We start from the raw sequence: 14,285 nt of genomic DNA on the forward strand, positions 1-14,285 counted from the left end.
ATGCCCTAAAGTCCACTACATATATGTTTAGTGTTAATATTTACTCCTCGCTCAGTTACTCATGCTTTTACGTTATATGTTTTGTAATATTCCCGTCTAAATGCTATAGCTGCAGTGTTTTACAGGCCAAAAGTTGAATCACAGTCCTCGTCTTTCACTCTCTTTGCTCTGCAGGGGAGGATGTCACTGCAGCATGAGGGAAGCAGAGGAATTTGCACCTGGGCCATGAAGCAGGTGGCAGAGACTGGCAGGTCAGTGGCTCCAACATGAGGGTGTGATTGACAGCTAACTCTGAGCAGACACAAAGCTTTGAAGGGAAATTAAGCTTAATTGTTTTTCCAAAAAGATTGTAGACAGAAACGACCAAGGCGAATTGAGACAGCAGTTGGAAAAATCTGTCAATTGACTTCTTTTCATCTCATGGGTTTTGGATAGTCATTGTATCGCATAAATGGAGAAGGCTTTATTATATATTAAGCTAAATTGCTGCACGAAAATGCATGGAAGCTGTGAAAATAGCTTACAAAAATGCTATTTTCTGATCATTTTTATGGTTAAATTACAATATTTTAGATAGTGCCTTAAACGCCAAATGTTGTTTCAGTGAGCTTTTACAATGAAACAAGTTCTTCAGTTTTTATTTGTACTTGAAATATTAGTGAACAACATTGATTCAAATAAAGGCAATAAGGCTTAATGTAAATTAGACCAAGGGCATTATTCAATGTATGCATGGGCCAAAATAAACAACAAACAAAAGGGGCCTGTGGCACGAATTTAAACATATTTTAGATATCTATTTTAATTTAGTAACTTTGCATATTTGTATTTGATTAGTTTGTTCCATATGATCAGGTTGAGGAAATTAGAACTCAGGTTATATGATAAGTTTCAGGGAGAGAAATATTCCTTTATTGATTCCTGCTACTGAAAATAAATATCTTAAAGCAAAATATCGGTTGTTTATGGTTGAATTATTGCATTTGTTTAAGCCTTAGCCTACATATAAAAAAAAACAATTCTTAGTGTGATCTGTCATTTGGTAGCCTACTGCATATTTAGACACGGGTGTTCTGATATCATAATAGACTATACATTTAAAAAAGAGTTTGAAAAAAGGAAATTCAGAAATACTTAGAAAAGCGTTGAAGCAAATCAAACCCAACCGTACACAATTAAGGATACGATATTTAAAGTTTTGTAAAAATTGAGTTGTTTTACAGTTTAATCTGGTGGTTAACCGGGAGTGACGTTTAAAGGAGACATCAGTGCATTTTACAATCTGTGCTCGCTCCGCCGTAAAAACCACAAATGCAAACCATTATGTAAAAAAGAGGATCCGGGCGATAAGCTGCAGCTATTGCAAATGCCAGTTTTCTATAATCAATATCAACTGTGGAGAGTCTCTGCAGGAGAAAATAATGACTGCTGACTGAGTTAAAGCATCTCACAGGAGCATAGATCAGTTCAGGCCAGAAAGGAACTTGTGTAAGTAATTTCCAGATAAATCGAAGAACAACGAAATCTTATGGAGATATGTTTTACGAGGTGAACACGAATTCTGTTGGGGAAATCATAATTTAACCAATTCCAGAGTTGTCTTTTCGAAATCACAAAAATCAAAAAAATGATGCTCCAAAAAGAAAATACTAAAAATAATTTTGAGATTGTTGTTTACTGTTGAACAATAATAAAGACAAAATCAGCGACTTGTGCGTAAACTTCCATGCATACATTATTTAGCAGACGTAAAAAGGTTGCAAATAAAAAAAAAACATATTCTGGGTTCCCCTATAATTAGATTTTCAGGTGGTGAAATACACCCTAAACAAATGGTTTACAATCACAGCCTGTAAGTAGTATAGATATTTCCCACGCACGTCATGTAAACAATGAAGGAAGGGAAAAAAAGTAATGGGGAATGCACACCTATGGGGGTGTTTGCATTTCAGCGATCGAAGGTTGTAAGGAAAAACAACCGCGAAATATCTCTCTATATCAGATATCTCCGCATGCAGGTAGATCTGATGTTAGGACATAGGCGCCTTTCGTGAGTAGGGATGTTCTATATAGGATTAAAGAAGATGGGGCACTGATTAGCCAAAAACCACATATACCATAGAGGTTAACATATGCCCGGATGTTGGTGCGTAAAAGCGGATTGCCATTGCGCAGTTTTGTCAGGGGGGAAATACTTTCTCATGGTTGGTCCACAGAAATGGCCCTGTTGTTAATTTTGATCTTTGGTACTTTTATGCTCTTTTTATCATCTTATGATCATCTTATGCAAGGTGTTGTACAAATTGTGATTTATTTAATTTCTTCGTATTACTCACGTTTATCACAATACAGCCTCCCACAGACTGTGAGAGTGCCTGCACGAGTTGTACAGTAGATATTCTTTAATGGTAAAGATGGATGGCTGATAAAGCAGCTCCACATTGACCCTGACTTAACATCCAAGCTATTAGTGGAGACATAATACAATATAGCCTACTCCCGTAATATATTGCAGTATTAAGCCTAAAAGTAGAGAGACAAGCTTAAAGTATTTGCCAGTTGACAACAAAATATTGTTTGCGATGTGCCAACTCTTCCTTCTTTGACTGAAATGTAGGCGCAGTGACATGGGCCTCCTTAACCCCGGAATACTCCTCTCCTTGTGTTGACATGCAGCCCTAAAGGTAGCTGTCAGTTTGCCCTGTTCGGGAATCACACAGCTATTCATCATTGTTTGACAGGTGTGTTTGGGAAAAAGCCATAGTGGTAGGACACCTACAAAGTCCCAACAGCGGGAACCTTCATATGGAAGTTTTGGTATTTGGAGAAAAAGCTTTGGTAAAAATCCACACGTTTTACCCTAAAAATGCGCAGGATAAAGCTGATAAACGTATTTATATTTGTTGCATATTTGGCCAAAAACACACAAAGATGTCCTGAACCAACGTCCTTAAGATATTATGACAATTAAATAAGTAATTGTAAGCCATTTCACTCTTATACAGAGGCTTATTAGTCAGAAAAAAACATTGCGATTGTCTCGATTTTAACAATAAAGCCAGGCTTCTTAAAACTCAGGTTGTAGCAGAGATAGTATTTTCAGCACTGAGTAATGATAATTGCATTTGTCTTTTTATCACCGAGTTGTCTAATTATAGTTATAGTGCATCCAATGTTAGTTCTTATACGTATTCGTAAAATCGGACAGAAAAAACGCGACCGTCCCAATATTACAATTAGTAATTTACAATCTTAAAATAAAATCAGATCCAGAATAAAAATAATGCCTGATATGTTTTTAATGTTTTTTTCGATCTTAACACAAATAACACATGTACATTTCAATTAAAAGTCGGTCGGTTTTATAGCCTGCTTCCTGCCACGAGATCATAATAACACAAGTGACCGCCCCCTCTCAGTCTGACACACACTACAACGCATTTTACATTAAAGTAATGTATATAGCTCAAAAGTGCTGAAATATCTTACCTTTATAAACACAGCAAGAAAAAAAAACACAACCTGTAACAGAGACAGTTCTATGAAAAGTCAATGGAATATGCCTATTTCCAATCACTGCAGAGGTAGGAAGGCGCATGTAAAATATAAACCAACATAAGGTGACATTTACAGTCTATCAGGCCGCTGGTTCCCACAGGGGGGTCCGTGGGGCTTCAGAGGTCCTTGAGGGGCTCCCGAGAAAAAAGAGGAACACTTTAATGTTATTAATGTCACTCTTCAGAGGTTAACATTTAAACATCAGGTCCAAAGTCTTGTGATTTAAAGCCTACATCGAAATGTCTTCTTCAGCGGGGGTTCCTTGGAACAGACTCTTATTTAATTAAAGTCTGAGTCTTGTTTAAGTATTTGAGGATGTGATAAAGACGTTTGGGAACCCAGACCTGGTAAGCACCATGAGACCAAAAGTCTCCATCTGGTCTCATCCTCTTGTCAGAAAGAGAGTTTGTTTGATTTCCGGGGTCATAAAACATAAAAAGGAATAAATACAGTCACGTAGTTCACTGATTCCCCGCACATGCAGAGAGTGTCCATGCAGGGAGGCAGTAGGCGTATGGGTAATAGTAGGAGGGCTGCAGGGAGAGCAGCGGGGGCCGCAGGATCTCTCCCGGGCTGTACTGTCTCTGGTCATCCCGCACCAGGACCTTCACCGCCACCTTCTTGGCAGCCGGGGTCGACGCCATGAGATCGGCGGCCATCTGGCGGCGTTTCGTCTTGTACCGGCGGTTCTGGAACCAGATCTTGACCTGGGTCTCTGTGAGCTTCAGAGAGGCGGCCAGGTCGGCGCGCTCCGGCCCGGACAGATACCGCTGGTGGTTAAAGCGACGCTCCAGCTCGAAAACCTGCGCGTGAGAGAAGGCGGCCCTCGAGCGCTTCTTCCTCTGTTTGGGCTGATCCTGACTCTTCTCGTCCAGGGTGCTGGAGTCTGGGAGACACGCAGATGCAACATGATTCAAGATTCAAATGCACAGTATTTACAATGTAGTTAAACGTTTAAGTCCCAGTCTCCTTCAACAATGCACCATACATACATATATATAAGACATAACAATGAAACAATACAAAATAAAGCAAGAAGAACAGAAGAGAAATCAAATAAAATAGTAAATGCGTCAGAAGTAAACTATATACACATGTAAAATAGACTACAAGTGAATTCCAGGATTTGTTTTTGTTATTTTAATACAGCTGGAAGCACATGTGCTGATTTGAAATGAGATAGGTACGTGTTTTGGGTGAGACTGATTAAAAACATAAAGCAAGCAGATTCAAAGTATGCACACTTGTAGGCCTACGTTAGGGTGTTTCACTTTTCTGATTTTAAAATGTGTTGTAAATGAGTTGCCATGAATTAATCAAATATACTTGGTGCTTTGGTTTTCAAATTGAAGTGGAAAAAGTCGTATCAGAGTTGTTATTCAAGCATCAGTGTGCAGGTGTTTATTTAGTTTGAGTTCGAATTTTATTTCCTTAGCAAATGCTTCAATTACTAGTGGGAGTCTGGTAGTTTTTAACATTTGTCTCAAGTGAATTGGAGCAGAATAAAATAACTTAGAGTCCTGATGCTTATTATTAATCTAAGACAATGCTATAGTGATACAATTTGACTACGAGCCAGGGTTGATGATCGTGGATCAAACTAGGACAATTCGTGCGTAAAAGTTGGAGGATGTGGTGAATTATGCAAAGAATATATTCTAATAGGCCTGGCATCCGACAATAACAACATCATTGTTATTCTGCAAAACGAGCAGTATTAATCTGCACTATTAAAATAACACGAGTTTTCAACATTTTCAAACGTGTCTGTTTACAACATAACTTTCCTCAAGTATTTACAGTTCTATTCAGAGTGCCACACTTTATTTTATATCAGTTGCATGGGATTCTTTCAGTCCAACTCACCCGTAGCATTGTTGGGCTCACTGTCACTCTTTGCGTTTTCCGCAGCTGCAGACTCTTGGTCCGTCTCTTCTTGCAAACTCTCCTGCGGCACATCAGACGCAGGGTCTCCGTCTTTCTCTGACTTGCACACGGCCGGAGTCTTGCTGTCGTTGTCATCGCTGAGTCCCGAGTCCGAGTCGTAGCTTTTCTGGTCCGCAGGCTCACAAGCCTCCCCATCATCTCTCCGAGATCCTCCGTTCATCTCCCCAAATATTTTCCAGCAAGCCGTCTTGGAGAAGCACATGTCCAAATCTGGCAAGTGTCGGCTCTCGTCCTTTTTGTTCAGGATGGCTTGGATGGAGAAAGGCATCAGCGAGTTGCCACGAACGGCCATTTTCAAAGAAGCGGAGTTCTCTCGGTTCTTCAAGTTTAAGTGTAATCAACCGGTTCAATAAATGTCAGTTCATCCACATTTTAGACTACTCCCTCCGTGGAGCACAGCTGTCGCTTAATTCTTTCCCTCCAGTGTTGGTTCCTGGTCACATCCCCGCGGTAAAAGCCGTGAAAAGTTTCTGCTACATCCGCAGGCACGATGCTGCTCCTCCGCATAGCTCTGACTGCCATCAGCCCGGGCTGCCTCCAGTCTCCGGCCCTTTTCACCCAGTTTTTTTTACCAGCAACCCTCACCTGTGACTGACAGGCACTCCTAGTGGCCTCCTATTGGCCAGGACAGGATGAAAGTCGCTCTACGATTGGCCACTGTAAACTACGTCATGCTGCTTTCAACCGGGTGGGAAAAAGTTAAAGAAAATGTTGGAGGCTGAACTGACACGAAGTATTTCACCTGAAAGTGTTTCCAAAACTTGAGAGCTTACTGTGTTTCTACATGGCTTATATAATTAACTGTTTTGTTGAATTTGATCAATGATTTATGATTTGTTTTTGCCAAAGTGCAGCATTTTCTGGGTTGGTAATATTCAACGTTTACGCAGTCAGAAAAGCAAAGCCTCCGTGCGTAAAAGTCCGCGATCAAGAAGCTGAAAATTAGCAGCAACACAAGTTCAAAAATAAACCAGGAAAGTCGTGTATTCCATTTCCGTGCAACACTTGAATGCAGCATGAGGACAATAAATCGTAGGACATGTCATCTTTTTCCTTTTTTTTTTACTCAACCCCTCATCATCCTACGGGTCTGCCGATGCCGGTGCGTAATGGGATTTTTTGTTGGAACATTTTGGGCACTGATCAATTTGTTTCAGGTTGTTACCGATTTCCTCTTGCTACGTTTGTATTAAACATTTAAAGTTATCGAAGTGCTAATTGTTGTCACTTCCTTGACAGCCTGCATCATGGATCGCCATGACCAGGTAGGCCTCAGCCTGTGCGCGGATCATCTTTTTTGCTGAATATAAATATTACATTTCCACAAAAACAAAAACGAGTAACTTCTGTGTACGCTTGTATTTAACGTCTTATACAAATGTAATAATTTAATTTAGGCTAAATATTCGTTTTCAGCACCAGCCAGCTTTTGCAGCAGCACAGATTCATATTTGTAGACACATGAAATCTTGACACATCTGAAATAACTGAAATTATGTATCCTACAATCAGAATATTTGACTCTATAAAGACGTTGATATGTAGCATAATAACTTTGAAGATCCCATATTACGCAGCGTAATAATTGTTTGCTTTAACTTAACTAATCCCCTGTTATATCTTTAAACGGCCGAATTGCCGAAGATGATTTTTATTAAATATTTTTACTTTTGATTAAATATAAAGAGTGGAAACAGCTCGGTCCTCGGGTTTTAAGTGCACCAACATCTGTCTCTGCGGATCCGGATCGTGACCTCTGCAGTTTTTTTACGTCGTCAGTCTACAGAACAGATCTCACAGCTTTTCTACTGTTCTCAGTCACCAACCATCAACAATGTAAATACTTCTTCAGAATATATTTTGTTAATAATATTTAATAAAAGATTCGACTCGGCTAAACGCACTATGGGGTAATGTTATAAGTTGATATAGGGCGTCTATCATTTAATGTATTGATGGCTTCTATCTTAACCCGTATATATATCAATGAAGATGCTTTGAGGCTTTTTCATCTTGAAAGCTACAAACTTTCATGATTTTAATTCCTTATAATGAATTGTTTCTGTGAACTTGTTACATTTGTTTACTGTTGAAGAAGATGTAATGGGCTACAACATAAGCATGAAGTGAATCACGCGGTCTGTAGGCTAATGAATGAAAGTGGGCTGATGACCTCGGTGCTGCACCGATAAAAGTATTGTTTAATAAAACGAAGGACTAAATAAAACATAATTTAAGAATTGTATCATAAACCTCATTATAAATATAAAAGTCATAATTACAATAATAATCTCATTAAGGTTATCTTGCTCGCTGCTAAAAACATTTTAACTAGGAAGTATAGAAAACATGTTCAAATCGAGAACAATATCCTCTCAGTGTCAAAAATGATGCTGTCAGCAGATCAGCTGCTGAAAACAACAAAACGGATTTTTTTTATTGTATTTTGTTGTTTTTGCCTATTGTAAAATGCAAACGCCTTTTGAGTCGTTTTTTGGCACACGAAACGATTGCGAATGAAAACAAATTGCGTAACAGCTGAGACAAATTAATCTGATTTTTAACTTGTTTTAAATGTCTAAATATGTGTCATTATCCAATATGTCCCCTTAGGAATGATTCATGTGATGATTGCTGGTTAAAGACCGTGTAAAGGCGGATTACATTAACACTTGTTAAAATAAGAACACGTAAAAATAAATAATGGAATCATTTATCTTCCTCATGTTACCTGATTCGTAATATTTACACTCCAAAGAAATCGTGCTATATAAAATAATACACTAATTAATATCTTTATTGTCCTTAATATTATGTGCATTATAAGAAAAATGAATAAAAAATGGCTACACGTTTTAATAGTCATTCAATTAATCCGACCTCTGTGCTGCTCACCTTGTTCAAACTCGTTGCATGCATACATTATACCATCTAGTGGCCACTGGAAATACCTCTGCAGCTTGACTTTTTGACATCTTGTACCTTTGAGGTCAAAACACACAGAACTTCAGAATCTATGCAGATTAGTATAAAATGTAAAGACGTGTTTAAACAATCTACTACTGCAAAGAGATGTGCTCTGAGAATGAATTGAATTAAATGATTTGGCATTGTCTCAGAGCTGAGTGACGGCCTGAATCACCGCAAGCAAAGAAAACAAGACTGGGAAAAGGGAAAAGCACAAACCACTGACACCATCTGGATATTTTCACACACCCTGCCTTTTAAAAACTACTCATTCCACCCAAGGCCAATACACAAGTGGTACATGACATAGTTTTAAAATTATCTCGTATTGTTCAAGTTGTTTTCTCTGCGCCCTTCATGCAGTTTTTCATTCTTTTGTCCTAACACCAGCCTCACTGACCCGTACACAGTGGGCTTTACTTTAAGAAAATATGGAAAATAAATACAACCGTCTGCCAATTCCCCAACAAAGTGAGTCTATGTGTGCCCATCAATGTGAAGTCGAGCAGAGCTCCACGGGTTACTCTGTGTTTTGGTAACCACACTGGGAGGAAGAGTAATAAGCAGTAAGTAGCTGTAAGTGGCAGGAAATGTAAACAGCAGCTTGCTTTTCATTCAGACAACTGCAGGGGCATTTACAACAGGTACACTGCGGGTGTGATGGGATTCACAATCACAGTGCAGTGAAGGTGTTCATATCAGAGAGTGACATGTAATCACTTACTTGAAAAAAATTCAGAAGCATAGGAAACTACGGCTATTTCCTGAGACCTTATTATTTCATTAAAACAAGGAATATTGAAGAAAATGAAATAGAAATGTAACAAACATAGTTTTACCTTAGGTTGACAGGTGCTCATTTCTTAGGGGATGACAGTAATGAAGCCAATTCAAGTCTAATATCTGTAAAAGTAGCTACAAAATACAGCTTTCTTTTAGTACAGTTTATCAAAATAGCACTTATAGCAACAAAATGATTAAGTATTAGCAAGAAAAGGTACTTATAGTATCAAAAATGCACGAATTATGCAAATGTAGGAGCTCTTACAGTTATTTATAAGCACCATTTTAATGTTTAAATTGGTCAAGGTGAAGCTAATTTTAAGTTTAAGTTGAATCTTTAATGATCCTTAGATTTTATACTGATCTCATGTAACCAGTTTCTCTAGGTATCAAAAGATGTAGTGCAGAGGTAAAGTAGCATATCATGGAATATTTAAAAAGTAATAAAAGTCAAGAAATAGAAACTCAAAACTAAAAGTACAGACTTATTCCACTAATGCTGCAGCTTTGTATTAATTGAAGTGTTTTAACATAAGCTGTTGCATCGTTACTATAATAATTATTCATACTTTATTAGTAGAAGTAGAGATAACAGCAGTACAAGTAGTTTAGTAAAATGTAAGCATTATTTCAACCGACAATAGGCTGTACATTTGCAATAAAATATATAATACATTACATCAGACAAATACATGTATGGGCTGCAACTTATATTTCCATTATTGATTTATCTGTCAATTACTTTTGTCATAAATTCCTGTTTAGTTTTTTTAATTGATCAAATATAGAAGAAAGAAAGACCAATACATCATCATATGTTGGGGTCTTCAAATGTAAAACATTTTCAAAAACACAAAAAAATGTGAAAAGCAGCCAAACCTGAAAATGGAAAAGCTGTAACCTGTGAATGTTTGAGTATTTCTGCTTCATAAATCACCTCAATCATGATCATCATTGGGACTATTTGATTAGTTGTATCAGATGGATTTGTGTGAACAAAAATATGAACATGAAAAATACACTTTGTATAAACCCCCCTTTGTGTGCCAACAGTCATCATTAAGCCTTGTCTCTGTTTTTGTACAGGAGGTCTCCCTCTGCTGGTGGGAAGCTGACCTGCTGTCATGGAAAGATGAGATGATCACTATAATCGCCTTGCCGGGAAAAGGTACATTTTCTCAGCTTTTTTTTATCTACATGACACGATCCTCTTAATATCCCCAGACTTTTTGTCTGCTCCCCTCCAGTTTTACACCGGGGTGAAATTCCCACCACCTTTCCAGTAAGGAAATCAACTTTAATGGCATATTACACTATTACGTTTGCCCCTCCACCCACCAGCCATTTTCCTGCCTCTTCCTGTAACTTTAACCTGGTGTTTCAGACTGAAATCACGCCTGATGCAGCAACACGCCAGTTGCCTTGGTAACGTCTCTGTTTCCCCTCCTCTCTCCTGGGTGTGTTTATGACAGGTCTTGCATTTTTTTCTTGCGTGCTGGTATGAAAAAGGAGGCTCACAGCACGCCATAGGCTACTAACCCCCCCCCCCCTGCTCCTTATGTGAGAATAGCTTCCAAATTGTGTTCAGATGGAGCAATACATAAGAGGGCACTGCCAAGAGTCATTTGCAGTAAACGCTCCCAAAATGCCCTCTAGATTTCTCACCAAATATCAGATCCACCCTGATAGCAGCCTTAATCAACCTCAACATTGGAAAGTGGAAGGAAAGGGAAGGGACGGGGGGGTTGCTGCCAGCTTGAAGTATGCTTTTAGACCCTAAATTACAATTGAACCCTCTTCCCCAAAGAAAAATTATCCTTGCATGCGATGGAGCACTAAATGGAAGAGCCCTTGGGACAGAACACTTAATACAGTAAATGGAAGCAAGAGACAAGCAGGGAGAAGTTCCTGCGTCTCTTGGAAGCTATTCAAAACATCCCAGCAATGGTTGCATTACTGCAGACACAGAAGTGGGGGGGAAAGCCCGCTGTTACACTCCAATTAATGTGTGTAGATAGTGCAGACGTGATTTATAGTTTATTTTTCAGCTCTGCTGTGCTGACAAACGAGCTTCCAGCCGCCTCTGGCACGCAACAGATAATGCGTGCAGCTCAAGCACATCATGAAAGGCTTCTGAGCTCCTGAAGAGGGTTTGGCTGCGGCTCAGGTCTCTGTGACCGGCTCCCTTTCTCCTGCACTCATGCCTTCATAAAGACGTCTTTCAAAGCAGCAAAGCCCTTTCAGGGGTTCTAATATCACATGTAAAATACCACTTTTCAACATGAGAGTTGATGAAAACGTCAAGCATCATTTAGAAATTCTTGAGATATGATGGGCCCTTTTTCTTTAAGTGACTGACTGCAGCTGCGTTTTGGATATTTTCAGAAAACAGATTTACCTCTCTGACAGGTGCAGTTGGAGAGGTATTCAGATTTGTTAGCAGTAAAGTAACAACACCGTTGTGCAGGAAATACTCTGCTACAAGTAGAAGTCCAGCATTCAAATCTAACTAAAGTAAAAGCACAAGGATATTTGCATCATATAGGCCTATACTTGCAAAGCACCAAAAGTAGTAAACTCATTATGCAGAATGAGCCCCTCTAAATTAATTTAAATGATATTATTGGATTATAATTTTATATGAATTAGGTTGCTCATCATCAATTTAATTTAAATGTATGTGCAGCTCACCTTAACCTTTTTATAAACTGCTAGCTTAACCTATACAAAATCCAAATGTCTTGATTTATATTCTGATATAATCTGAATGTGCAAAGTAACACAGTATACAGTGAATAAAAAGGTATAATATTTGCCACTTCTACTCCAAAATAAATTGGAGTTTATAAACTTCACACACTGCTGGTATACTCTAATGACTCAATTTGACCCACAAATGTTGGTAAGTAAACACACATATCAGAAATAATCCTGCACTCTGGTGTGTTTGTTCCAGCCTCTCAGATGCCAGCAGTCGATCATAATCTCGGCTCAACTGCAGCAATATTTCAATACTGCAAAAAAAAAAATGGAGTAAAAAAAACCTTTAAGACCCTAAACCACCACCCCTCCCTGCCGCCTGTCGCTGGCTATTTCTCTGACTCTCATATGAAACACTTCTGACGTTAAACACCTGTTAACTTTTATGTCTTGTGAGAGGAGTGGCTGAATGGGGGAGCATTATGTTCAGCGCTGGCCAAATCCCCAGTAGAGGAAAGACCCCTCCCCGTGCAGAGAGGCAGGATCCTGCGAGGTTCCCAGCAACAGTTACCTCTATTCCAGTTGACAGCTGCGTGAAACCACCGTCTCTCCGGCTCTCTGCAGCGGCCCGGCAGCAGACCTGCTTCAGAGGCAGAGTGAGGGGATGTGAGGGGGCTTATGTTGTTGGTGTCCTGTATCAAACTCACTTTCTCTTTCACATTTTAGATGCTGAAGTGAGGCCGGTGCCAGAATACACATGACCTGTACTTACCATCATGAAGAGCCCCTAACTGTACTGTCATTTTCAGGTACTTGAACTTTACTTACACATAATACTTCATACTTCTACTCCACTACAGTTTCGAGGCAGATATCGTACTTTTAACTCCCCTAAATGTATCAGATTATTCATAGAAAATAGAATTCATAAATGATTAAATGTTATGATAGATAAAGCTACCATCATTATAAAAAGTATTAACCCCACCTTAGCTGCAACAAATGCGAAAAAATTAGATAATGCTCAGAGCATTGGCATAAAAACACATCTTTGCTGGAGTGCTGTGAAAAGTTGATCCCGATATGAATGGCTGCAACCAATGAACATTTGCATTATCAATTCATTTGTTGAGTTTTCCCTCATTTGTTTAGGTGTCAATGAAATGCAAATAAGATGGGAAAAGGTATCACGAGAGCAAATGAGCAAATCCTCAAGAAACTAGCTAACAGGAAATGCTTATCATTTTCACTTAAAATCAATTCACAAAAAGTAACAAAAATAGTTGACTGATTGTTCAATTAATTTTCTTTAATTAAGGTCTTGTGAGATCTGTTGTATTATTTGATAAATACATTTCTATTGTAGATTTTTCTGTTAAATCTGAGTTAATATTGTTTTGAATGGAAACTTTAGCTGAATGTTATCTAGTTAATCTATAGATTACATTATTGACTGATGGACTGTGTATAAGGAGACTAGGAGCAACCTAATGATAAAGGGTAGATAGACAAATAAGTTGAAACATGTGTTATTGTTTGTGATTGAGAGCCGCCACTTCTTTCTCTACAGAATGTGTAGGTAAAGTACATTCAAAGCACCTACAAATCAGGTCAGCATGTGTCCAGATTTGTGCTTCAGCAGCAGTTTTACAGATATATGTTGGATATTAACTTGTGTTGCTGCTTTCTCTAACTCTCTAGATTCTTGCTGTGAGGTCCCCGCTGAGCTGAAACCTCATACATAAAACATGCTGCCAATAAATCGCTCTAATGTGCCTCAAACTGCTGATACTCAGCACTAGAAACCTGCTTGGCAAATGCAGAAAATCATTTTGGACTACAATGCAAACGACATATAATAAAATGACGTCTTAAGTGGCTCCAATTGGCATCGGTGAGTGAAAGGAGCGCTGTTTGTGTGCCAGGCCTGGTGGCTAAATGAAACGAGAGTTAATATTTTAAGGCTTGGATTGCAGCACCAGGAAATACCTGGGAGAGGTACACCTTTCAGGAATCAGATTTAGCAAATCCACAGGAATGGTTGGAAAACTTTACCCCGAGAAGTCTCTTTCCGTAACATCTCTCCGGGCTTTCTGGATCCCGTAAGTTCAGGTGCGATTAAAGCCTCCTAACGTGTTAATGATGGTGGAATATTTCATCCTGAGTTTGTCAGTTTTATCCCCCATTAGCAGGCAGGAATGTCCTCTCCTCTTCTCCGCTAAGAGGCGATTGGTTCCTGTCTTCGGCTATTTACACATTTACAGACAGCACATCCATTTAGGAAACACAGGCGATAACGCTCGAGACATAACAAGGGTGTATAAATCAAA

The 14,285-nt window shown here is 38.9% G+C and overlaps 1 protein-coding gene and 1 long non-coding RNA gene across 2 annotated transcripts; one reads left to right on the forward strand and one right to left on the reverse strand.

Moving 5' to 3' along the window:
• Positions 1 to 3,291: 3,291 nt before the first annotated feature.
• nkx3-2 (NK3 homeobox 2) lies at positions 3,292 to 6,040 on the reverse strand. The gene is made up of 2 exons (XM_034139645.1): positions 5,425 to 6,040; positions 3,292 to 4,444 (listed from the first exon to the last, which is right to left on the reverse strand). Exons 1-2 carry the CDS (start codon positions 5,795 to 5,797, stop codon positions 4,020 to 4,022), a joined length of 798 nt encoding a protein of 265 aa, XP_033995536.1. The 5' UTR covers positions 5,798 to 6,040; the 3' UTR covers positions 3,292 to 4,019.
• A 485-nt stretch (positions 6,041 to 6,525) lies between these two features.
• Positions 6,526 to 12,749, forward strand: LOC117490077. Its single transcript, XR_004556641.1, has 3 exons — positions 6,526 to 6,607; positions 10,342 to 10,423; positions 12,682 to 12,749. It is a non-coding gene; the product is annotated as an uncharacterized LOC117490077 (long non-coding RNA).
• Positions 12,750 to 14,285: the final 1,536 nt, after the last annotated feature.

The sequence above is a fragment of the Trematomus bernacchii genome, unplaced genomic scaffold, assembly GCF_902827165.1.
Source record: "Trematomus bernacchii unplaced genomic scaffold, fTreBer1.1, whole genome shotgun sequence".
NCBI classification, from domain to species: Eukaryota; Metazoa; Chordata; class Actinopteri; order Perciformes; family Nototheniidae; genus Trematomus; species Trematomus bernacchii.